Raw genomic sequence first — 26,746 nt, forward strand, 5'->3', positions numbered from 1 at the left:
ATTACAAAAACATGAGCACTTAGAATTATGTATGTTACTCTAACGTGACGAATATATGACGTCGTCATATCGTTCGGTATTTTAAATTAATTTGTCGTTGTGACAAACACCCAAGCACTGAAAACATTGCTCGAAAGCAGTTTGGGAGCTCTACAATTGACGGTGTCGACAGCTGGCAATGCGCGAGGGGTGGGAGGCGCTTTTTCTTTGTTCCCGGAATGATAAGAAAGCGTTGATGCGAAATATAACACATGGTGGAGTATGATACGAAAGCATCCACTAAAGATACCACGAGCGTGCAAGAGGTGTGAGGGTGGGGGGGGGGGGGGGGGAGGGGAGGGGGAGGAAGTCGTTCAGCATACAAGTTACTGAAGTGTAGACAGTGAGGGTTCTGATCTCAGAGAAATATGACATGCACGCGATCTATAGTCGAGACTCGCTATAACGAATGCAGACCAGGGAGTGCTACAGATGGAGGGGAGGGTTCTTCATGCAAAATTTGCAGAGGTGCAGGGTGGTAGCTAGGCTCTCCCTCCTTGACCTCGGCACTTGGCAGGATGTCAAGACTCCTGGAATGATATTGGAGATTAGGAAGTCCTGATGATGATGTCAGCAAAATATGAGATGTGCAGTTGTCTCGTCTGTAATACGATCGCATCTGCATGGTTGTGAGTTTCTTCCTGTACCTTAGTATGCTATTTTTTCTAGTTGTGATGGCTATCTGCATCGCCAGTGACGGGTAGAGGTGTAGTCAGCCTTCTAACTAACGGAACGGTGCTGTCGCAACGTGTCGCAACGAGAACATTTGCAGGGCTCCGTGACTTGGCTGACGACGCCTAGAGCCAGCCTTATTCGTCAAAATCAGGTAGATGCAAATGCCATTTATAGAAGACTAAAAGATTCGTGACTGGCGAGAATGTGGGGTGTAAGTGATACTTTGATAAAAAGGAGGATGACAAGTTATCTCTTTACTGCTTTTCTAATTGCTGTGAGTAAATACACTGAAGAGCCAAAGAAACTGGTATACCTGCCTAATATCGTGTAGGGCCTCCGCGAGCACGCAGAAGTGCCGCAACACGACGTGGCTTAGACTCGACTCATGTCTGGTTCAAATGGCTCTGAGCACTATGGGACTCAACTGCTGTGGTCGCAAGTACCCTAGAACTTAGAACTACTTAAACCTAACTAACCTAAGGACATCACACACATCCATGCCCGAGGCAGGATTCGAACCTGCGACCGTAGCGGTCGTGCGGTTCCAGACTGTAGCGCCTTTAACCGCTCGGCCACTCCGGCCGGCGACTAATGTCTGAAGTAGTGCTGGAGACAGTTGACACCATGAATCCTGCAGGTCTGTCTATAAACCCGTAAGAGTACAAGGAGGTGGAGATCTCTTCTGAACGGCGCGTTACAAGGCATCCCCGATATGCTCAATAATGTCAATAATGTTCATGTCTGGGGAGTGTGGTGGCCAGCGGAAGTGTTTAAACTCAGAAGAGTGTTCCTGGAGCCACTCTGTAGCAATTATGGACGTGTGAGGTATCTCATTGTCCTGCTGGAATTGCCCAAGTCCGTCGGAATGCATGATGGACATGAATGGATGAAGGGATCAGATAGGATGCTTTCGTACATGTCACCTGTCAAAGTCGTATCTGTACGTATCAGAGGTCCCATATCACTCCAACTGCACACGCTCCACACCATTACACAGCCTCCACCAGCTTGAACAGCCCCCTGCTGACGCAGGGTCCATGGATTCGTGAGGTTGTCTCCATACGCATACACGTTCATTCGCTCAATAAAACTTGAAACGTGCTTGTCCAACCAGGCAATATGTTTCCAGTCATCAACAGTCCAATGTCGGTGTTGACAGGCCCAGGGGAGGCGTAAAGCTTTGTGTAGTGCAGTCACCAAGGGTTCACGAGTGGGCCTTCGGCTCCGAAAGCCCATATCGATGTTTCGTTGAATGGTTCATATCCTGCCATTTGCTGATGGCCCAGCATTGGAATCTGCGGCAATTTGCGGAAGGGTTACACTTCTGTCACGTTGAACGATTTTCTTTATTTGTAGTTGGCCCCGCACTTGCAGGATCTTTTTTTGGCCGCAGCGATGTCGGAGATCTGATGTTTTACCGAATTCCTGAAATTTATGGTGCACTCAAGAAATAGTCCTACGGGAAAATCCCCACTTCATCGCTACCTCGGAAATACTGTGTCTCATCGCTCGTGCACCAACTATAGCACCACGTTCAAACTCACTTAAATCGTGATAACCTGCCATTATAGGAGCAGTAGCCCATCTAACAACAGCGCCAGACACTTGTTGACTTATGCAGGCGTTGCCGACCGCAGCGCCGTATCCTGCCTGTTTACATCTCTCTGTATTGGAATACGCATGACTATACCAGTTTCTTTAGCCCTTCAGTGTATATTACTCCATCCCATATACATCTTGCGAAGTGACTACATTGAGATACTGATCAAGGAACTGACCGAGGAAGTACAAAAATATTCACGGAAAGATAGGAATGAGCCGGCCGCGGTGGCCGTGCGGTTCTAGGCGCTCCAGTCCGGAGCCGCGCTGCTGCTACACTCGCAGGTTCGAATCCTGCCTCGGGCATGGATGTGTGTGATGTCCTTAGGTTAGTTCGGTTTAAGTAGTTCTAAGTTCTAGGGGACTGATGACCACAGCAGTTGAGTCCCATAGTGCTCAGAGCCATTTGAACCATTTGATAGGAATGAGGGTATATAAATACCTCAGGAATGAAATAAATAGCAAGCGCAGGACAGCCAAGGCGAAATGACTGCAGGAAAAATCTAAAGAAATCTTTAAAAAAGAAATGATCGTCAGAAGGACTGACTCAGCTTACAGAAAAGTCAAAATAACCTTCGATGAAATTAAAAGAAAGGTGGTAACATTAAGACTGCAGTGAATCCTACTGTTAAACGCAGAGGAGAGAACGAATAGGTGGAAAGAGTACATTGAAGGACTATTGAGGGGGTAAACTTGTCTGATGACATGACAGATGAAGATACTGGAGTCGATAAGGAACACATAGGGGCTTAAGTATTAGAGTCAGAATATCAGAGGCCTCTGGAAGACTTGGGATCCGTATAAAGCAGAAGGGATGGATTACAGCCGATCAGAATTTCTAAAATCATTAGGTAGGACCAAACCACTGTTCAGGCTGGTGTCTAAAATCAATGAGACTGGCGGCGTACCATCAGACTTTCGGAAAAATATCATCGCAGAATCAGCTTAACAGCTCATGCATCCAAACAGCTGACAAGATTAATATACAGAAGAATAGGAAAGGAAATTAATATCTGCTGCAACATGATTTCGATAATGTAGGACAAATAACGTTTACATATAAGTACATGCAGGTACGTGGCACAGAAATGCGGAATTATTGGGGCTAGGCTGGTTCCACCCCAAAGTACCTTTATGCAAGATGGCGGCGATGACGCCAATCAAGATGGCGGTTTTTGGCTGGAATGTGCCATGCCCCCCTCACCCAGAAAAAATGGCGCTTAGTTGAAATTCCAACATGATAATATGTCTCACACCGGCTATCTCTACTAAGCTATAAATACTGAACTACAGTCGTCAAGAGGAGATGTTACGTGTACATTGATTGGTGTCAGACTGTAGCAGGAATAGTAATATTTAATTGTAGTTAGAGTGGTAAATATGTTCCGGGCTTGCAATATTCGTGCCGGCCGTGGTGGCCAAGCGGTTAAAGGCACTACAGTCTGGAACCGCGCGGCCGCTACGGTCGCAGGTTCGAATCCTGCCTCGGGCATGGATGTGAGTGATGTCCTTAGGTTAGTTAGGTTTAAGTAGTTCTAAGTTCTAGGGGACTGATGACCTTAGAAGTTAAGTCCCATAGTGCTCAGAGCCATTTGAACCATTTGCAATATTCGTGTGTGTTTGGTATGTATTTGATAATGGGGAGAGAATTTTGCGGGTTTAACCATGAATGCAATTTAGCGTTCTGTGTAATATAATGGTGATAGTGGTTAGTGTTTAACGTCCCGGCGACAACGAGGTCATTAGAGACAGAGCGCAAGCTCGGGTTAGGGAGGGATTGGGAAGGAAATCGGCAATGCCTTTTCAAAGGAACCATTCCGGCACTTGCCTGAAACGATTTAGGGAAATCACGGAAAACCTAAATCAGGATGGCCGGAAACGGGATTGAACCGTCGTCCTCCCGAATGCGAGTCCAGTGTGCTAACCACTGCGCCACCTCGCTCGCTGTGTAATATAATGGCTGAAAGCACCAGAAAGAATAGGTGGATCGTGCTTCGATACTGGCTGCATAAGCAATTGGGCGTGTAAATTCGATAAGAGCAAATAAGAATGCTCCATCGTTTATGCTGGGTGGAGGGAACGTTTGCGTATGTTGGAATCTGGAGGGGAAAGACGGTAGGAGCGATGGGGTGAGTGCATTAGATGTTATTTTCGTAAGGAGATACTGTTAGAGTAGGAATTTCCGTGCATACAAGCTCGGACATACAGAAAGCTACCGTTGAATAAGATTGGGAACGTTGTTACACGGCGAGCCGCGACTCGGACGTACAGCCGGGAGACGCGGCGTGAGCCATGCTGTGGCGGGCAAACACAGCTGAACACGTCATGTTTGTTCTGTCAGGTGGTAGCATGCTGCTCTATTCTGGCATCCGTGGTAGAGACAGTGCTGGCCTGAGGTGTCTCGACAATGGGGCTGTGCCTTACAGTTTTGTGACGTGGGTATAAGGGACACTGTGTAGACCCAACTTTCGCCTGCATTCGGGGGCAGCTCGCGGCTGCACTCCCGCCCGATCACGGCAGCACTTGTGTTTAGGTGAACACGTATTTGGATAGGAATTTCTCAGAAATGAAGTATGAATGAGATGCCGCTGCTGAGCATGTCTAGACATACCTGTGCTGAATTATTTAGGAGGGGTGTGAATGTCTGGAATTAAATTATTTGCGTAAATTAGGATTTGTTTGTGTGTCTGTAGAGTGTGTATTGTGAGAACAAGGATAAGATGGAGAGTGTTTTACCTCAGTGTGATAAATATATTAGATCTCTAAATAAAATGTTCGAAAGAGTGGACTCCTTCCTTACTCTCCCCAGCAATGTAGAGCAGTCTGGGTAATTTTAGCATAATTCTCGCCCCTACAGACCACAATCTGGGATTAGGTCATAGAAGGGATGACAGTACGACCTGATGGCAGTAATGTGTACTGTGTCAGTTGGACAGTAAGCCTCGTGGTGGAGACACGACCTGCAAAATAAAGACTTGTGTTCAGACCTGTTTTCCCGTCATTTTGTCCCACCATCTTGGATGGAGTCATGTGCTGTGCACTTTAGTACACGTTAGTACAGGTTAGTGCACATTAGTGCAGTTAGTACACGCTAAAAGACCATCAACATGGGTCAGTAAGGGGGTGTGGTGCTGGGATGAGGATTGTGGTGGAGAGTTTAACTATTTGATTCCAAGTCCAGGTGGGTGTGGCATTGGTGAAAATTGATTCCAGCTCCTAGTTTCAATGAAGCCGAATCATGTGACTAATGCAGCAGCCAAAAGGAGTGCAGCATTCTAGGGGTGGGGTGGGGAGGGGGTGATATGTCATAAATGAACACCGGGCTGAAAGCGGGAAAATGTCGAACTTCTCACTTGATAATTGAATATTGAAATTTTAAATTGACTTATTGAATATGATTAAAATTGAAATGGAATTAAGTACTTAGGTAATTGATAGGTTAGATGCGTGATGTGGGTGTTAGTTTAGTTAGCATATTTACAGAAGACTATGTATGGCGTGTGTATGGAGGTGGCGGCCGAGGGTGTTTGACATAAGCGGTTGGATGCCCACGGGCCGGTGGTGCGGCGCGAGAGAGAGCACATAATATTGTGTCAACAACCGACGTCACGGTAGCATCCTGAGGTGGCCACGATATGAACTAAGCCAGTTGGGCTCTTGAGCTCGTGATGGATACATCGGGTGCAGCCATCTCGAATGACGGTACTTGCGTCATCACCTGAAGTCAGGGGAGTGCCCTCTGGTGGCACCGATATGAACTAAGCCAGTTGGAGTCCAGACCTGGTTAAAATTTGTTAAAGAATAAAGATAAGTCCTTTTTTCCCGCCATTTTCTTTGCTTAGTAGAGATAACTGGGGTTTGACGCATAATCATGTTGAAATTTGAACTTCACGCCATTTTTTCTGGGCGAGGGGGGCGTGGCTCTTTCCCACCAAAATTCAAACTTCCCGCCAAAACCCTCCATCTTGATTGACGTCATCACCGCCATCTTGGATAACGGTACTTCGGGGTGGAACCAGCCTAGCCCCAATACTTATGAACAACTTTATAACAGTGATCAGAAAATCCAATTTCACTGATCGTTGCTGACGATTCATTAAAAACTACAGCTTTCAGGATATACATTCAAAATAAAGATGATGTAAGTTATAGCGCACCTTGTAACGAGTCTCTACCCGAATTCTGTGACACTTGTAAACATTGTGCGTATTCCACCTGTGATTGTCAAGAATCAGAATGGCTACGTATGACGAAGACTTTTTAGAAACGAACTTGTTGTTTATTGCTGTAGATCAGTAGGCTATATGTTAGGTTAATGATTTATGTACGTCTAGTAATGGGAGAACTATTGGCTGGTAGCTTGAGCAACGACTTTTACCACACATATGTAGTGTTGAGGCCAGTGTTAGATCCCATAATTTCTAGAAAATATTCTTCGCTTCATATATTTTTGGTTTTGTTCATGGTCCTAGGTATCCTTTGCGACAGCGTTAGCGTCGGATAAGGAGTACTTGTGGTCAATTATCTGCTATATCAGGGTTGCGTAATCATGGTGAAATATATGACATATAAAGGAAAGGCGGAAATGTTCATAATGGTGAACAGAAACTAAGATATGAACACAGTGCACTGCTGGAAGCGATTATCACTGGATAGTGACACTTCTATGGAAGACATGTCAGTATATCATTACTGTATGTGGTCGCGAAGTGAAGAATTTTCCGCAAACATCTGAGCACTTTGTGAAAATCTAGAGCAAGAAACGTGTGGCTTTAAAAATGATGACCAACTAATCAGTAAAGAAACAATGCATGTGAAAGTGAGATTGTACAGTAGAGATGAGTGTAGGGAAGTACAGGTGACGAGGGAATACATCATTAATCAAACAGAAATAGTTAAAATCACGAGTGCAGTAAGCGCCAACGGAAAGGCAGATCGCAATAGAAGCGACTAGGAGGGGTGCAAATTCGCGTATGCGGTCTGTTCGATTATGCAGGGCTAGTGGGAAGGAGGTGCATTACCGGTTTTTTGATCGAGATACGCTCATCGCTCATAGAAGCTGGCTGCCGTCTGTGCGCTGGGCGGGGGATGGGATGAGGGAGGGGTGGAGTGGGGAAGCACAGTCGCCGGCTAAGAGAGCTCAAGCTCTGGAATCGGAATGTTTTGTTTATCCACATGCGGGGGCAAGCCGCCTTCGGCAGCGTGCAGATTGGGGAGAGGACCCGTCACATTTTTTTTCCAGTTTTAGATAAAGAAATAATGATAGCCCTCTTTCCACAGCCTCCGTGACATCGAGACAAGCACTTTGGAGCATGCAATGCGGTGCAATTGGAGACATTGAATGAAGTACTAAAAGTTAATATCTTTTAGTACAGTACGCAGATCGACTATTTTTATCCTGATGGTAGCGGCATAAATATGGAGCATATTAGCGAAGTACATACCTTTCTCTGTAGAAACATTCCACCTTTTTTTTCTTTTTTACAAAATCCAGTATAATCATATAGCATTAGAGGATCTGATAGTTGTGTAATACACAAAAATTGGTGAGGAGAAGTTCATATCAAGCATAACTCAGGCCTCGTGCACATTTTGTTGTTAAATAAAAATTGTTTATCGCTGAACATCAATGTAGTTTGTTAGATTACCATGAAGGAATGATTGTTTGATAGATATTTTTACGTGATTCTTTCTGACAAAATGTAGCCATTTGTAGAGTGCTAGAAAAAAAAATTAAATATTTAAAGCCACATTTTTTATGTGTGTTCCCTGAAAATGTATAAAACGGCAGCGAAACTCATATGTATGTGTGTTGTCTTAAAAATCGGTAAAATTAGTCACGAAACCAATATTTACATCGTCTTCCTAATATGGGGGAGAACAGTAATGAAACAAATATTTACACATATTTTCTTAAAAAGTGCAGGGAAATCAATGAAATATTAATGAAATGTGTGTCTTCATAAAAATTAGACACGGAACCCTAAATAGCGCCGTATTTTGCCGAAAATAGCGCTGGGTGCCGAACATTTGGAAAAAAACTAGGCCGCAACTGCAGGTTGTTATTCCGTGCAGGAAATCTACGATATCCTCTAAATTTCCTGATGCTGTTGCTGCTGTTCCAGTGACGTCCAGATTAAAAATGACAGTTTTGGGATGACCATACATAGACTACTAATGACAGTATCTGTTTTCCATACTCTTATTATTTTCAATATTTTCTCTAAATAGCTGCTCATTATACGAGGGTAATCTTAAAAGTAAGGTCTCCTAGAACTCTGTTTGTGTGGCAGTTGGTCACACTGTTGTGAAGAGTGCTTCACGCGCTGTGTGTAAACATGCGCACGCCACGCTGAGGCGCTCAGTCTTGGCTTGGCAGCCGTTGGGAATGGAGCTATCGTTGGATGTTACCGCCAAGTGCGAATTGCGCGCGTTATTCGGTTTTTGAACGCAAAGGGCACTGCGCCGATTGAAATCCGTCGCCAATTCACAGAAGTGTATGGTGAGTCGTGCATGGATGTCAAAAATGTTCGTATGTGGTGTAGAGAGTTTGCAGTTGGTCGGACCGAAATTCACGACGAACACAGGAGCGGGAGAACGTCAATTTCTGAGGAGACAGTGTTGAAGGTTGAGCAAAGCATGCGTGAAGATCGGCGGATCACCCTGGATGATCTCTGCACGTTCGTTCCTGAGGTTTCCCGAAGCACCGCTCACAGAATTTTAACGGAAACATTGAACTACCGAAAAGTGTGCGCAAGATGGGTGCCACGCATGCTGACTGAGGACCACATGCGACAACAAGTTGATGCTTTCCGCACATTTCTTCACCGCCTTGCTGCCGAACAGGACAACTTTCTGGACTCAATTGTCTTAGGTGACGAAATCTGGGCATACCACTTTACACCTGAGACCAAGCAACAATCACGCCAATGGCGGCATCCTCCTTCGCCAAAGCCACGGAAATTCAAACAAACACAGTCTGCTGGTAATGTCATGACAACCGTTTTTTGAGACTGGAAAGGGGTATTTTTGGTCGACTTTATGCCCACTGGGACCACAATTAACGCTGACAGGTACTGTGAGACTCTGAAAAAACTCAAACGGGCAATTCAGAACCGGAGCAGTGTTGAGCAAGGGTGTACACATTCTCCATGACAACGCTCACCCACACATCGCTCGGCAAACCGTTGCACTCCTGCAACAGTTTCAGTGGAACATAATCACCCACCCTATAGTCCTGACTTGGCGCCCAGTGACTATCACCTGTTCCTTAGGTTAAAGGAACATTTGGCTAGAAAGCGATTCAGCTCCGACGACGAGATGAAAGAAGAGATTCATAACTTTCTGAACAGCATGGCGGCAAGCTGGTGTGACATGGGCATACAAAAACTGCCGCAGCATCTACAAAAATACATCGACAGAAACGGTGATTATGTCGAAAAATAGCTAAATGTTCAAGCCGTAAACTGATGTAAATCTGTAAATCATTGTAGAAATAAACAGGTCTATGTGCATATAAAAACATAGGAGACCTTATTTTTGGGATTACCCTCCCATATTCTCACATCCACTTGAAGGCATATCATACTAGTTCTGTAGAATTTTACGTGATTTTGGATTGCCTAATCCTGTACAATTTATTTTTTTGCTGAATAAAGCGTAGTTTTTAAAAAATTGGCCACGCGGAGTGGCCGCGCGGTTAGAGGCGCCATGTCACACATTGCGCGGCCCTCCCGCCTGAGGTTCGAGTCCTCCCTCAGGTATGGGTGTGTGTGTTGTTCTTAGCACAAGTTAGAGTAAGGAGTGTGCACGTCTAAGGACTGATGACCTCAGCAGTTTGATCCCTTAGGAATTCACACACATTTGAACATTTTTTTTAAAAAAATGTGCTATGGTATGATCTCTGTCAGTTGTGGCATCAAACTTGAAGTTTCCACTGGAGACTCATTCTTTTGTTTCTGCCTTTTTTCTATATTATAGTCCGCCACTGTCATCAACAACTTATGTCCTGATGTTGATTCTACTTGGCATTTGTATTCATTTCTGTCTCGCAATTCTTATATCACTACAAGATGCTATTTGATGCTACTTAACTACTGTGTCTTGAGTATTTAAAGTTGTGTGATCTATTGTCTCTAAGCAAAAAGTGGTAAAAGTAGTTGTGTTTCTGAGCTGCATATTACCACTTCTTTAGACAGATACAATGTAGCAAGTAGGGAGCATAGAAAAATTTCAATACCCCCCATGGCATGAAGCCATTGCTGGACTTCCCTTAGTCTTAAGAAAACCTTTTTTAAGTCTATAATAATCAAAATACATATTACTACTCATAATACTTACACCGTTACCACTGAAGATTCTCTGATGAAGTGAATCACATCTGTTGACTGACTTTTTGTGTTAAAAGTGAGTTTGGACATTCTGGATGAGTGGTACTGAAGGAGTGTGAACTGCAAGCAACCAAGAGCTGCCATTATGACTGCATTATGTAGGAAAGTGGAACATCCAAAACGAATAGAGAGAAAGCGGAGGGAAGAAATGCTGTTTGAAGTTGAGGATATAATTTTCCCATTGGGTACCTTGCCAACAACACTCGTTGCTCGAACACCAAAACCAACAGGGGACAAAGCACATGTGTATCAGAAACCATATTGCATGCCTATGTATTTGCAGCTGATTATGGAAGATTTTATTAATCAGCAGTTAGCTGATGAAATAATAGAAGAGAACAGTATTCCATAGTGTGCAGGAATCACGGTTCTAACAAAAAAATATAGGCATGGTTCTACTGTAATTACTGTCACCTGCACAGCATACCATAATGGATACATACCCCATCCCTAACACTACTGTGACCATTGGTAACTTGGGACATTATTGGCACTTTTTGACTATGGATTTGAGGAGTGGTTACCATCAATTGGAAATTGTTCCCAAAGACTGGCGGAAGACAGCATTTTCGGTACCGTGGGGGCACTATCAGTTCAAGAGAATGCTGTTTGGAGTGAAAAATCCACCTCAAACATTTCAGAGGTTACTGGATAGTGCGTTGAGAGGTCTCAGACCATGCCAGTGTACAGTTCACTTAGACAATATCATTGCATTCTCAAAAGGCGTGGAGCAGCAGTGACAATGTATGAAGGAAGTGCTTAAGAGATTGAGGGCTGCACCTCTGACATTGAGCACAGAGAAGTGCCTTTTGCATTAGAAAAGTTCTACATAGTTAGTAGAGATGGAGTAGGAAGAGTGCAAGCTGTGTGAGAGTTCCCAGAGCCTATGTCGATTAAAGACTTGCAATCTTTTTTGGAATCTCAAAGTACAACAGATAATTCGTGAAAGGGTTTCCTAACATAACATAACCACTCAAGCGGTTGCTAAGGATAGGTTTTAGTTCATATGGACAGAAGAGTGTCAGATGTGTTTGAAGAATTAAACAGAGTTTTGACATCCAGCGTAGTTCTAGTATTGCCAGACTTTCAGAAGGAGTTTATCCTTTCATGTGAAACATCTAATCACGCTTTGCGATGTGTTTTAAGCCAGGACATTAACGGCGAAAAGCATCCTGTAGTTTACACATCGAGACAGCTGAATGCAGCATAGAAGAACTAGTCAGTAACAGAGAGCGAGACGCTGAGCCTCATTTACTGTGCCACGTGTTTTAGGTTTTATCTTTACAGAGAAATATTTCGAGTACTGACCGACCACGCTGCTTTGAAGTGATTGTTGCAACTGAAGGACACGTCTAGCAGGCTGACGAGATGGGCCCCGAGACTTAACGAATTCGACTACAAAGTACGTCACAAGCCAGGGAAGAAGCACAGAAGTGCAGATGCATTAAGCAGGAAGGTAGTAGGGTTGAAAGTTCCAGGTCATGGTCTTGCAGAGTGGCAGGCAGCACAGAGTGCTGATACTGACTGTAATCAGTACATGATGCAATCGCAATTTACCACATTTGACAAATTGTTGTGCAAGGAAACGAAGCTAGGGCTATGCATACACATACCAGTGAAGTTTAAGGAGTAGATTCTAAAGGAAGCACATGATCTAATGTTATCTGATCGTGGAGGGTACAGAACAACAAATAGGAGAATGGCTGAGAGACCCTGGTCTTTTTTTGAGTCATCATTCTTCTAACTGGTTTGATGTGACCTATCGCGAATTCCTCTCCTCTGCCATCCTCTTCAGCTAAGAGTAGCACTTGCAACCTGTGTCCTCAATTAGTTGCTGGATGTATTCCAATCACTTCCTTCCTCTGCAGTTTTTTGCCCTCTACAACTTCCTCTAAGTACCCTGAAAGTCATTCCCTGTTGTCTTAATATATGTCGTATCATCCTGTCCCTTCTTCTTGTCAGTGTTCTCCATATACACTCCTGGAAATTGAAATAAGAACACCGTGAATTCATTGTCCCAGGAAGGGGAAACTTTATTGACACATTCCTGGGGTCAGATACATCACATGATCACTCTGACAGAACCACAGGCACATAGACACAGGCAACAGAGCATGCACAATGTCGGCACTAGTACAGTGTATATCCACCTTTCGCAGCAATGCAGGCTGCTAATCTCCCATGGAGACGATCGTAGAGATGCTGGATGTAGTCCTGTGGAACGGCTTGCCATGCCATTTCCACCTGGCGCCTCAGTTGGACCAGCGTTCGTGCTGGACGTGCAGACCGCGTGAGACGACGCTTCATCCAGTCCCAAACATGCTCAATGGGGGACAGATCCGGAGATCTTGCTGGCCAGGGTAGTTGACTTACACCTTCTAGAGCACGTTGGGTGGCACGGGATACATGCGGACGTGCATTGTCCTGTTGGAACAGCAAGTTCCCTTGCCGGTCTAGGAATGGTAGAACGATGGGTTCGATGACGGTTTGGATGTACCGTGCACTATTCAGTGTCCCCTCGACGATCACCAGTGGTGTACGGCCAGTGTAGGAGATCGCTCCCCACACCATGATGCCGGGTGTTGGCCCTGTGTGCCTCGGTCGTATGCAGTCCTGATTGTGGCGCTCACCTGCACGGCGCCAAACACGCATACGACCATCATTGGCACCGAGGCAGATGCGACTCTCATCGCTGAAGACGACACGTCTCCATTCGTCCCTCCATTCACGCCTGTCGCGACACCACTGGAGGCGGGCTGCACGATGTTGGGGCGTGAGCGGAAGACGGCCTAACGGTGTGCAGGACCGTAGCCCAGCTTCATGGAGACGGTTGCGAATGGTCCTCGCCGATACCCCAGGAGCAACAGTGTCCCTAATTTGTTGGGAAGTGGCGGTGCGGTCCCCTACGGCACTGCGTAGGATCCTACGGTCTTGGCGTGCATCCGTGCGTCGCTGCGGTCCGGTCCCAGGTCGATGGGCACGTGCACCTTCCGCCGACCACTGGCGACAACATCGATGTACTGTGGAGACCTCACGCCCCACGTGTTGAGCAATTCGGCGGTACGTCCACCCGGCCTCCCGCATGCCCACTATACGCCCTCGCTCAAAGTCCGTCAACTGCACATACGGTTCACGTCCACGCTGTCGCGGCATGCTACCAGTGTTAAAGACTGCGATGGAGCTCCGTATGCCACGGCAAACTGGCTGACACTGACGGCGGCGGTGCACAAATGCTGCGCAGCTAGCGCCATTCGACGGCCAACACCGCGGTTCCTGGTGTGTCCGCTGTGCCGTGCGTGTGATCATTGCTTGTGCAGCCCTCTCGCAGTGTCCGGAGCAAGTATGGTGGGTCTGACACACCGGTGTCAATGTGTTCTTTTTTCCATTTCCAGGAGTGTATTCCTTTTCTCTCCTATTCTGCGCAAAACCTCCTCATCTCATACCTTGTCAGCCTACATAATTATTAACACTCCTCTACAGCACCACATCTCAAATGCTTCGATTCTCTTCTGTTCCGGTTTGCCCACAGTCCATGTTTCACTACCATATAATGCTGTGCTCCAAACGTACATTCTCAGAAATTTCTTCCTCAGATTAAGGCCTATGTTTGATATTAGTAGATTTCTCTTGACCAGGAATGCCCTTTTTGCCATTGCTAGTCTGCTTTTGATGTCCTCCTTGCCCCATCCATCGCTGGTTATCTTGCTGCCTAGGTAGCAGAATTCCTTAACTTCAACTACTTTGTCATCATCAATCCTGATGTTAATTTTCTCGCTGTTCTCATTTCTGTTACTTCTCATTATTGTCGTATTTCTTCGATTTACCGGCAATCCATATTCTCTACTCATTAGATTGTGCGTTCCATTCAGCAGATGAGGTAATTCTTCCTCGCTTTCACTGAGGATAGCAATGTCACCAGCGAATCACATAATTGACATCCTTTCCTCTTGAATTTTAATCCCACTCCTGAACCTGTTATTTATTGCCATCATTGCTTCTTTGATGTACAGATTAAACAGTAGGGGCTTAAGACTACATGCCTGTCTTACACCCTTTCTAATCCAAGCACTTAGTTCTTGGCCGTCCACTCTTATTATTCTCTCTTGGCTCTTCTACATATTGTATATTACCTGTCTCTCCTTATAGCTTACCCTATTTTTCTCAGAATTTCGAACACCTTGCACCATTTTACATTGTCAAACGCTTTTTCGGGGTTGACAAAACCTATGAACATGTCATGTTTTTCTTTACTCTTGCTTCCACTATAAACAGCAACGTCAGAGTTGCCTCTCTGGTGCCTTTACGTTTCCTAAAGGCAAACTAATCGTCATCTAACACTTCCTCAATTTTCTTTTACATTTTTCTGTATGTTATTCTTGTCAGCAACTTGGAAGCATGAGCTGTTAAGCTGATTGTGCCATAATTCTCACACTAGTCAACTTCTGCGGTCTTTGGAATTGGGTGGATGATATTTTTTCGAAAGTCAGATGGTATGTCGCCAGACTCACACATTCTATACACCAACATGAATAGTCGTTTTGTTGCTACTTCCCCCAACTATTTTAGAAATTCTGATGGAATGTTGTCTATCCCTTCTGCCTTATTTTATCTTAAGTCCTCCAAAGGTTTCTTAAATTCTGTTTCTTATACTCGATCCTCTATCTCTTCTAAATCGACTCCTGTTTCTTCTTCTATCACATCAAACAAATCTTCCCCCTGATAGAGGTCTTCAAAGTAACTTTTCCACATATCCGCACTCTCCTCCGCATTTAACAGTGGAATTCCCGTTGCACCCTTAACGTAATCACCCATGCTTCTGATTTCACCGAATGATGTTTTTACTTTCCAATATGTTGAGTCAGTCCTTCCGACAATCATTTCTTTTTCGATTTCTTCACATTATTCCTGCAGCCATTTAATATTAGCTTCCCTGCAATTCCTATTTATTTCCCTCAGCGACTTATATTTCTGTATTCCTGAATATACCTGAGCATTTTTGTACCTTTTTCTTTCGTCGATTAACCGAAGTATTTCTTCTGTTTCCCATGGCTTCTTTGTAGTTACCTTCTTTGTACCTATGTTTTTCTTTCCAGCTTCTGTGATTGTTCTTTTTATATATGTCCATTCCTCTTCAACTGTACTGCTTACTGGGCTATTACTTATTGCTGTATCTATAGTCTTAGAGAACTTCCAGCAGATCCCATCGTTCCTTAGTACTTCCGTATCAGATTTCTTTCCGCAAGCTGTTGATTCTTCCTGAATAATCTCTTAAACTTCAGCCTGCTCTTCATCACCACTGAATTGTGGTCTGAATCTATATCTGCTGCCGGGTACACCTTACGATCCAGAGAAATTATAATGAAATCCAGACCTTTAGCTGTGGCGTAACAAAAGTGGCGTCACTCATGCAACTGCAGTATGTCACTAGCTGTGCTACACTTTTGTTGCGTGAGTGAGCCTAGCTTAGGAGGGATGACAAAGCTCATAGTAGTCTGCAAGTTTGTAAACGATTTACAGAAAAAGGAATACTTATGTAAAAGTATGCTTTGTTAGTGTCTTGTCATCATTGCTGAAATGGTTTCATACAACATATTATCTACTTTTAAGGATTGTTCACGTCTACAGTAATTACAAATCAAATACTTACCCATCTGATATTATTTCTCTTGCATTACATTATTTTGGAATACTGACATAAGAAATGGAAAAGCAGTCTGAAAGCGTAAGAATTTACAGCGACGCCACTTAATAGCTGCAAAGGCTCGTGGTATTACAAAATTAAAAGCTATTAATTTTTAGTGAAATGGCGAGAAGTTGCATCACTCGAGCAACGACAATGGAATCTGGCTCTAAGTAGTTTCTCTGTCGCCACTTAAGAAGCGCCAGTTTAGTTGCACATTGGAAATGTTTCAGTTATTGCGCTATATCTTGTACTGATAGTCTTTGAGACGGCCAGCACCTTGTGGGTTGGGCAACAAAATTTTCTCAAACAGTGCAAGCTCTTTGAAGCCGATGACGTTAACGACAACAGATTTGTAGTTTCAACTTGACGTGGCACGTGTTTGTTAATTCTTGGCTTTAATGCTGCACAAGTGTTAAAGAATAAGTACTGTGTAACAGTATTTACGGAATAAGAGTTCGATTTTAATATATCAGTACAATCATGGGACTGACAATATCAAGTGTTTTGACAAGACTCTTTGGGAAGAAGCAGATGAGAATTTTGATGGGTAAGGCTATAATGTGATGTTAAAAGTACACACACACTAATTGTGATACAGTGGATCTTCATATTTTGATATGCTGACTCTCTATTGAAGTTTTCTGTCGTAGCCTGTTTTTGGTCGCTTGCCCTATCTTACGAGTGTAAAAGAAAAACCTCTGTATTTCTGTCATGGAATGAAATACTTCACTTGCCAGTGCATTTGCTTTGTTTCTTGTTTGTATAGTGGTAATGTTTTCAGCAGTACTCAGGTGCTTTCCAAGTGTTCGTCGTAGTTTGCCCTTTGCATCCACCGAAATCCCGCCGAGTTAATGCTTGGCTGTTGGAATTTGTATCGTTTTGGTATTTATGATTACGTGTCCCATATCGTGTGACTCGTGTTATACTGTTGTTTCCTTTGGTATTTTGTAGCTTTACCACATCCTCAGTCGTCTGATGTCAGTTTTCTGTTCGTTATGATTGTGTTTGACAATGGTTATACAAGAAAACTTTTTTACATGCTTCAAGTACTGATCAAGGAATGAGGTTGTGGTAAATGCCGGTTTACAAATGAAAGTTCATTTCGCTCAGAAAACGTTGCTATGTGCTTGACATTATTAAACTGATTATTTCAATTTTAAGTCTTGCTTCTACAACAAAATTTGATTAATGTAATTCAGCCATGTACAAACCATCCTCTTGGAAATTCAGCTTTGGAATAGTCTAGGAACTTTCTAAGTAGGCTTTCATGGGATAGTTTGCCTGTCCAGTTCTTCAATCATCTTCGTGACTCTCTCCCTTGGGTCAAACAGATGTGTGGCAATTTGTGCTGCTCATCTTTGTATCTATTTGACATCGCCTGTTCTAACCCATGTGATACAGGTCTCACACGCATCAATATTGTAAGGTGGGTTGCATGAATGTTTTGCAAACAATCGCCTCTGTAGACTGGCTGCATTTCCCTGGTGTTCACCACAAATGAACTGCATTATGGCACCTGCTGTACTTACAACAGAGACTATATTATTGTTCTGTTTCTTACCTCTACAGATTGTTACAGTTTGGGTTAACAGATTCCAACAGTGGCTCACTGGTATTGTAGTCATAGTTAACAACCAAACTGTAAAAAATATGCACCAAACTGTGATTCCACAGCAGCCAATAACATAAAGTCACTGGTCAAACCTGTCCACTAGTTTCAAAAATTCCTCTTGGACTCCTAATTCTGTGTCGCATGAGAAAAGTCTGCGATTGCTATTAATATTATTCCCTGTGAACTAGAACATGTGCTCAGATATGCTATAATTTTTTTTCTTTCTTCCCCAGTGAACTGTTAAGTGGGGGACTAAAAGTTTAGTTATTTGTGATGTCACCTCTGTTTAATTATTTGAATTTTATTGTCAGTTAAGGTGACACTTATCACTTAAAAGGCTTAAATTGTTTGTGTTTGGAGGGATGAGGGCAAAAACTTAGCATTGGGATCTGAACATCACATTAAACTATAGTCAGCTTATAACTGGAGTGAGCTGTTTCTCAGGTGGGTAGGAAAGGGCATATAATCCTAGCATTCTAACCCTGTTCAGAATGTCATTTGTGCAGGAACTGATTTCAACATTAAAATATTTGATATTTATTTAGAAGATGTAATGGAGGAGAAACCAGTGTCAGGTTGAAGTTGTCATATGACTTATTTATACATATGAAATGAAACACTTTACTTAGGGTCACATTTGATTAATGACAATTTTGTGGTGTAGTGGTTTGCATACTGGACTGTCGTTCAAGTGGAGTGAAGTTTAAATATGTGCCATGTCTAGAGTTTCTCTGAGACAACTAGATCCATTAATGTGACTGTTGAGATAGTAGTTTGGAAAAGCTATGGCTGATTGCAGACTTGCTCTGTGTCCGGTCAGAGATTGGGCACTGTCCCTGCAACCTCATTGACATGGTGTTATACTTTGACCGGAAATACGGAAGCATCCGATCCCACCCGTCAGCTTTGACCCATGACGTCACAAATATGGCGGAAACAAAAACACACACACACTTTCCACAAGAAGCCTAATGACACTAACGGGACAAACGCGGGAAATGGGGTGTTTTGGGTGGGGGGGCAAACTAAATATAAACAAATTTAGACGCCTTGCATAACTACAACGTGTAAGTGAAGACAGCCATGCATGAATACCCACCCACCTCCCCAGGGGTCGTAACCCCTGCAACCCATAGAAGATAAAGATGCTTCAGTAGCTGATTAGTGTTTTTTGTCTTTAAAAAAAAAAAATCTCACAGGATAGAATGAACAGATCAGAAAGATAAATATAATAAACTAAAACAGAAATTCGAGGAAACAGATAATTAAAATAAGTAATAAGTGTTTTTAAATTTTAAAAAAAATCTCACGAGATAGAACGAACAGATCAGAAAAGTAAATAAAATAAGATAAAACGGAACTGGAGACAGCCACACTCAAACCAAACTTCGCGCCGTCATGACGCCACACACGACAACACCCTTACGTCACGGGTCAAAGCCGACGCGTTGGATCGGATGCTTCTGTCGACCCCTTTGACCGTCCTTCTTCCAGTTACAATTTTTCATTTTCCATGTGTTAATTCATAAGTATCACATTAAGTCTTAAAGAGGTTAGTGCTCTGCTGTTGGGTATGGCTGCAGCTGCACAGATGTGTTTCTCACAGGTGGCAAAACAAAAGTTTTTCTAGAACTTGCTGTGTTTTGGTTATTTGTGGCATATGTTTACTAGCCCAAATAGATCATATAGTTGCTACGCAGAGGTGATGCACACAGGCACAGCAATGTATTGGCTGTCAAATACACCATACAGCTTTTTAATGTTTATTTTGCAAGTCCTTTTGAAGTACACATTTGATAATGACTTTCTGGTGATGCAGATCTTGTCCTTAACCATTCATCCATTAGGCCCGTTAATGTGTTGCTTTTATATTTAGTGATTTATTACAAAATAGATACGTTTCAAAGTTTCACTGACCTTCAAAGTAGTCACAAGCATTGTGTATAACCCTTTGCCAGCGATGTGGAAGTCATATGATACTCTTAGCAGTGCCAGTTGTGTAGACAGTTTGAGCGGCGCTGTTTATTGCCCGACGAATTTGTAGTAGTTCTGAAGCAAATGCCGTGAAGTGTTTCTTTCAGTTTAGAAATTGAGTTGAACTCAGTCAGGGGAGTGGAGTAGGTGGTATAGCACTTAGCAGCCCCATCAGTCAAACAAATCAGTAACAGCTTGCATTGTACGTGCGTGAGCATTGTCCTGCAAAATGATGGTCAGGTCCTGCAGAAAGTGTCATCACTTGTGTCTCGAAGCTGGTCATAGGTTGTATTCCAAAAATAAACAGCATAGAGACAGAAGTGATAACACTTTCTGCAGGACCTGACCATCACTTTTGCAGGACAATGCTCATGCATGTACAGTGAAAGCTGTTACTGATTTGTTTGACTGATGGGGCTGCTTAAGTGCTATACCACCTGCTGCACTCCCCTGACATAAGCCCTCGATTTCTAAACTGAAGGAAACGCTTCACGGCATTGCTTCAGAACTGCTACAAATTTGTCGGGCAATAGACTACGCTGCTCGAACTGTCAACACAACTGGCACTGCTAAGAGTATCCTACGACTTCCAAATCACTGGCAACTGGTTACATACATTGCTGGTGACTACTTGAAGGTCAGTAAAACTTTGAAACATGTATCTATTTTGTACAAGCTGTAAATAAATAGTTGCCACTATTAAAGTTCCAACCCTCATATTTGCATATGTTTTTCTTTAATATTATGATTAAAACAAATTTTACTAAATATTATTTTATACCATCTTTCATTTTATGCTTTTTATTGATTACACAGTTGGATATTGTCAGAATACAGTTCTTGTTAACTGCCCAGACTCTCGGGTCAGAGGAAACTTAACATCACATCATGCAATAAATCTCCCTGACCTGGGAGTCTTCTTCAAACTCTCCACATTTCCTAAACCTCACCAGTCCTTTGATGGACCCCTCTTTCTTCCCCTTCAGCCCTTCTTCCAGAATAAAAGGCAACTGGCTCAGAAAGCTCCCAGATTTCTGTATGTTTTTTCCCCTGCTGCTGCTTTGTGAATAGACTTATCTGTCCAGTTACATTAGATCTTCAAAAATTGATTATTTTTGTTTATTAATGAATATAGTTTGATTAAAAGTACTTGATGTTTGAAACTTAATCCCACAGAACCTAATTCCACCAATCAGAAAGTCTGAATGTCACCTGCAAATGCCAGTGCTTCGTAACAAGATATCAGTTAAGTTCACTGTGTCAGGATAGTGTTGTGTACCTGTCTAATTCGTTATCAAGCTCTGCTGGCAGCCCATTTAACTACTGCTGGTCACAGTGCCCAAAACTTTGTTATCCCTCTATTCACAGCATGCTTACTCTTGTAAGATCCTTGACTTCCAATGTGGTAACACTGTAGTACCATGTGACAAACCGCAAATAACAAATGGTTTTAATCAGAGTTAAGCTATTCATGATTAACATTTTAAGCTATTCATGATTAACATTTCCTCCCCCCATAGACCATGGACCTTGCCGTTGGTGGGGAGGCTTGCGTGCCTCAGCGATACAGATAGCTGTACCGTAGGTGCAACCACAACAGAGGGGTATCTGTTGAGAGGCCAGACAAACGTGTGGTTCCTGAAGAGGGACAGCAGCCTTTTCAGTAGTTGCAGGGGCAAAAGTCTGGATGATTGACTGATCTGGCCTTGTAACACTAACCAAAACGGCCTTGCTGTGCTGGTACTGCAAGGGGAAACTACGGCCGTAATTTTTCCCCAGGGCATGCAGCTTTACTGTATGGTTAAATGATGATGGCGTCCTCTTGGGTAAAATATTCCGGAGGTAAAATAGTCCCCCATTCGGATCTCCGGGTGGGGACTACTCAGGATGACGTCATTACCAGGAGAAAGAAAACTGGCGTTCTACGGATCGGAGCGTGGAATGTCAGATCCCTTAATTGGGCAGGTAGGTTAGAAAATTTAAAAAGGGAAATGGATAGGTTAAAGTTAGATATAGTGGGAATCAGTGAAGTTTGGTGGCAGGAGGAACAAGACTTTTGGTCAGGCGAATACAGGGGTATAAATACTAAATCAAATAGGGGTAATGCAGGAGTAGGTTTAATAATGAATAAAAAAATAGGATTGCGGGTAAGCTACTACAAACAGCATAGTGAACGCATTATTGTGGCCAAGATAGACACGAAGCCCATGCCTATGACAGTAGTACAAGTCTATATGCCAACTAGCTCTGCAGATGACGAAGAAATTGAAGAAATGTATGATGAAATAAAAGAAATTATTCAGATAGTGAAGGGAGACGAAAATGTAATAGTCGTGGGTGACGGGAATTCGGTAGTAGGAAAACAGATAGAAGGAAACGTAGTAGGTGAATATGGATTGGGGGGAAGAAATGAAAGAGGAAGCCGTGTGGTAGAATTTTGCACAGAGCACAACTTAATCATAGCTAACACTTGATTCAAGAATCATAAAAGAAGGTTGTATACATGGAAGAAGCCTGGAGATACTGACAGGTATCAGATAGATTATATAATGGTACGACAGAGATTTAGGAACCAGGTTTTAAATTGTAAGACATTTCCAGGGGCAGATGTGGACTCGGACCACAATCTATTAGTTATGAACTGTACATTAAAACTGAAGAAACTGCAAAAAGGTGGGAATTTAAGGAGATGGGACCTGGATACACTGAAAGAACCAGAGGTTGTTCAGAGTTTCAAGGAGAGCATAAGGGAACAATTGACAGGATTGGGGGAAAGAAATACAGTAGAAGAAGAATGGGTAACTTTGAGGGATGAAGTAGTGAAGGCAGCAGAGGATAAAGTAGGTAAAAAGACGAGGGCTGCTAGAAATCCTTGGGTAACAGAAGGGCGATGTACTTGAGGACAATATTATGGAAATGGAAGAGGATGTAGATGAAGATGAAATGGGAGATATGGTACTGCGTGAAGAGTTTGACAGAGCACCGAGAGACCTGAGTCGAAACAAGGCCCCGGGGGTAGACAACATTCCATTAGAACTACCGACAGCCTTGGGAGAGCCAGTCCTGACAAAACTCTACCATCTGGCGAGCAAGATATATGAGACAGGCAAAATACCCTCAGACTTCAAGAACAATATAATAATTCCAATCCCAAAGAAAGCAGGTGTTGACAGATGTGAAAATTACCGAACTATCAGTTTAATAAGTCACGACTGCAAAATACTAACACGAATTCTTTACAGATGAATGGAAGAACTAGTAGAAGCCGACCTCGGGGAAGATCAGTTTGGATTCCGTAGAAATATTGGAACACGTGAGGCAATACTGACCCTACGACTTATCTTAGAAGCTAGATTAAGGAAAGGCAAACCTACGTTTCTAGCATTTGTAGACTTAGAGAAAGCTTTTGACAATGTTGACTGGAATACTCTCTTTCAAATTCTGAAGGTGGCAGGGGTAAAATATATGGAGCGAAAGGCTATTTACAATTTGTACAGAAACCAGATGGCAGTTATAAGAGTCGAGGGACATGAAAGGGAAACAGTGGTTGGGAAGGGAGTGAGACAGGGTTGTACCCTCTCCCCGATATTATTCAGTCTGTATATTGAGCAAGCAGTGAAGGAAACAAAAGAAAAATCTGGAGTAGGTATTAAAATCCATGGAGAAGAAATAAAAACTTTGAGGTTTGCAGATGACATTGTAATTCTGTCAGAGACAGCAAAGGACTTGGAAGAGCAGTTGAACGGAATGGATAATGTCTTGAAAGGAGGCTATAAGACGAACATCAACAAAAGCAAATCGAGGATAATGGAATGTAGTCGAATTAAGTCGGGTGATGCTGAGGGAATTAGATTAGGAAATGAGACACTTACAGTAGTAAAGGAGTTTTGCTATTTGGGGAGCAAAATAACTGATGATGGTCGAAGTAGAGAGGATATAAAATGTAGACCGGCAATGGCAAGGAAAGCATTTCTGAAGAAGAGAAATTTGTTAACATAGAGTATAGATTTGTCAGGAAGTCGTTTCTGAAAGTATTTGTATGGAGTGTAGCTATGTATGGAAGTTAAACATGGACGATTAATAGTTTGGACAAGAAGAGAATAGAAGCTTTCGAAATGTGGTGCTACAGAAGAATGCTGAAGATTAGATGGGCAGATCGCATAACTGATGAGGAGGTATTTAATAGAATTGGGAAGAAGAGAAGTTTGTGGCACAACTTGACAAGAAGAAGGGACCAGTTGGTAGGACATGTTCTGAGGCATCAAGGGATCACAAATTTAGCATTGGAGGGTAAAAATCGTAGAAGGAGACCAAGAGATGAATACACTAAGCAGATTCAGAAGGATGTAGGTTGCAGTAGGTACTGGGAGATGAAGAAGCTTGCACAGGATAGAGTAGCATGGAGAGCTGCATCAAACCAGTCTCAGGACTGAAGACCACAACAACAACGATTAACATTTAAAAACTGCTACCTTTACAAATATGTGGCATTAACAATGTGTGGAACTATGAAATGACGGAGGTTAAATTGCATGTAAAGCAAATGATGGACTTAGATTTGTTGACAGAATCCAGGAGAGCTGTAATTTTTATGTGGGAGATTAATATTATAAAACACAAACGGGGAATACTGAAGATTATGCTACCTGGTACCTCTCGTCACGTTTTACCTGTGACGTCATCAAGATGGTGGATACCTCTATTTAAAGCTTGTACAATGTGGTGACCATGTCACGCATTACACATGTTAACATACACAAATAAAACAAAAAATATTTCATTACAGAAATAACAAGAAACTAATGGGGCAAGTGCAGCGATCAGGGGGCTTTGGGTGTGGATGAACTAAATATATGACTATCCTAATAACGGAGATAAACCAAAACAAATACTAATCCAAAAATCAACCAAACAATAACCTTGGCAATCAATGAAACCACAATATGAAGTAACCTAAAGAAAGAGGCAGAAAACGAAAAATGGGTATTGGAAATTTCACTTGATCTATATAGCTCATACCAAGGCCTATACAGGGGAATTCTGGACACCAATGTTCCTTGTGGAGCTGCCATTTGTGGCTAGAGCTGATAACGCAGTATAATTGTTGTTAGAGAAGAGAACAGTTGCTTTTGAAAATGTTTATTGTTGTGAAGTTAATTTGCATACCTTCTGAGTTGAAAATTGTCTTTGTAAGTTCCAAAATAAAATGTTGATGCATAAGACAGAGATTGTTCATTTAGTTTGAGTAATATGGTACACCTTCAGAAATGTTCATACCTGCACAGTGTAAATTCTTGGCAGTAAAACCTGATGCATCACTGCCACATGTGCTAGTGAAGCATCTGGATGAATGGTTACATATGTAGTGCATACTACTAATATTGTCTTACTATTAGTATTGTCTTTATGTAGTGAAAGTTATTTCGGTATGTGAGTCATTTACTAACAATTAGTGTTGAGGATATTAAAAAATCTTGCGTTTAACTTAGTTTTCGTGACATTTTAATCTTTACCATATCCTGATGGAACAATAAACATTTCAAACAGAAACTGTGTAATGTATCACGTGAAAATCACTAGTAACTCATCACCTGCAAATTTGTGCCATTTCATATGCCGGCAGGTGAAACAAACTGGCCAGAAAAGCTCACTAGACAGGCTATTCCATCCACATCACCCCCTTACACTTGTGCTTAAATGATTGAAAGGCAGGGAAGGGTTACCTACTATTTTAAGGAAAACATACAGCTTTTTGTTCCCCAGATACCTTTGGGGCAAGCAGAATTTCGTTAATGAAAAGGCCTTTTTCCTTTCAGTGCGAGAGAGAATTTACTGTACGAAGCATTACCCAAACATCACACAAATTGCAACAAGAATCAGTGCGGCCACATTCTCTATAGCATACTTTGTCGTAATTTTACCTTTCACTGCTTCAAACCAAATCAATATTTCAACTGATGGAGCGATAAGGAATAAAAAAGTTAACAATAAAAAAATTTCCAGTAATAATGAAAATATTTGTTTCAGTGTGCACTTTTAAGGGAAAAATTGTACATTATAACTTTACAAAAGTTCCAAGTAGAGAATGACACTTGTTTGCACCTTTAAGGAATAGCAGTGGAACTGCAATTTGTCGTGTAATACTGGTGACAGCACAAGAAGCTATAACTTATCTGGTCTTTCAGTACTGGGACATTTGATGAAACATTTCAGTTAATTCAGTATTTTTGATAAATGGCGGGGTTCATGATCATGATGTATTTAATAAAATTGGAAATAGATTTTATGAATTCAGTTTTACCCAGAATGTTTATTTACAGACAATCCCAAATAACAATGTGGTATCAGGCTTACATCTCCTGGAGATGACTAATGTAACTGCTGTATGAAATGTGAAATCTTATTGGACTTAACTGCTAAGGTCATCAGTCGTAACTGCTGTAATTGTTGCTGTTTGAGATTTGTAATTTTAACAGTTGGTCGGATAAAAATCCATTAGTTGTGGCAAAGTAATATGTTGTCTAACAATGCACAAAATTATCCACAGTTCAAAACAACATAGCAGACTGGAGATTAGTAGTTACTTGAGCAGCACTTCCAACCTTGAATAGTTCAGTTCTGGCATAAATCTTTACTCATGCCAGTCTAAAAGCTTACGAAGTTGACACTTACATGGGAAATACATTTATCTCTTGAAAATATTTTTACATCACCATGAATACAGTTCTTTCAGTTGAAGCCCAGAGAAAAGGTAGCTAACCTCCAGGATCAAAG

At 42.4% G+C, this 26,746-nt stretch overlaps 1 protein-coding gene across 1 annotated transcript in view; it reads left to right on the forward strand.

Moving 5' to 3' along the window:
• Positions 1-16,672: 16,672 nt before the first annotated feature.
• The window catches only part of LOC126470188 (ADP-ribosylation factor 2), a 44,681-nt gene continuing 34,607 nt past the window's right edge, over positions 16,673-26,746 (forward strand). The window contains exon 1 of the mRNA XM_050097846.1: positions 16,673-16,933. Coding sequence (XP_049953803.1) covers positions 16,867-16,933 — 67 coding nt within the window. The 5' untranslated portion in view covers positions 16,673-16,866. The remainder of the gene's footprint in view (positions 16,934-26,746) is intronic.

This window comes from Schistocerca serialis, chromosome 3 (assembly GCF_023864345.2).
Source record: "Schistocerca serialis cubense isolate TAMUIC-IGC-003099 chromosome 3, iqSchSeri2.2, whole genome shotgun sequence".
Lineage (NCBI taxonomy): Eukaryota > Metazoa > Arthropoda > Insecta > Orthoptera > Acrididae > Schistocerca > Schistocerca serialis.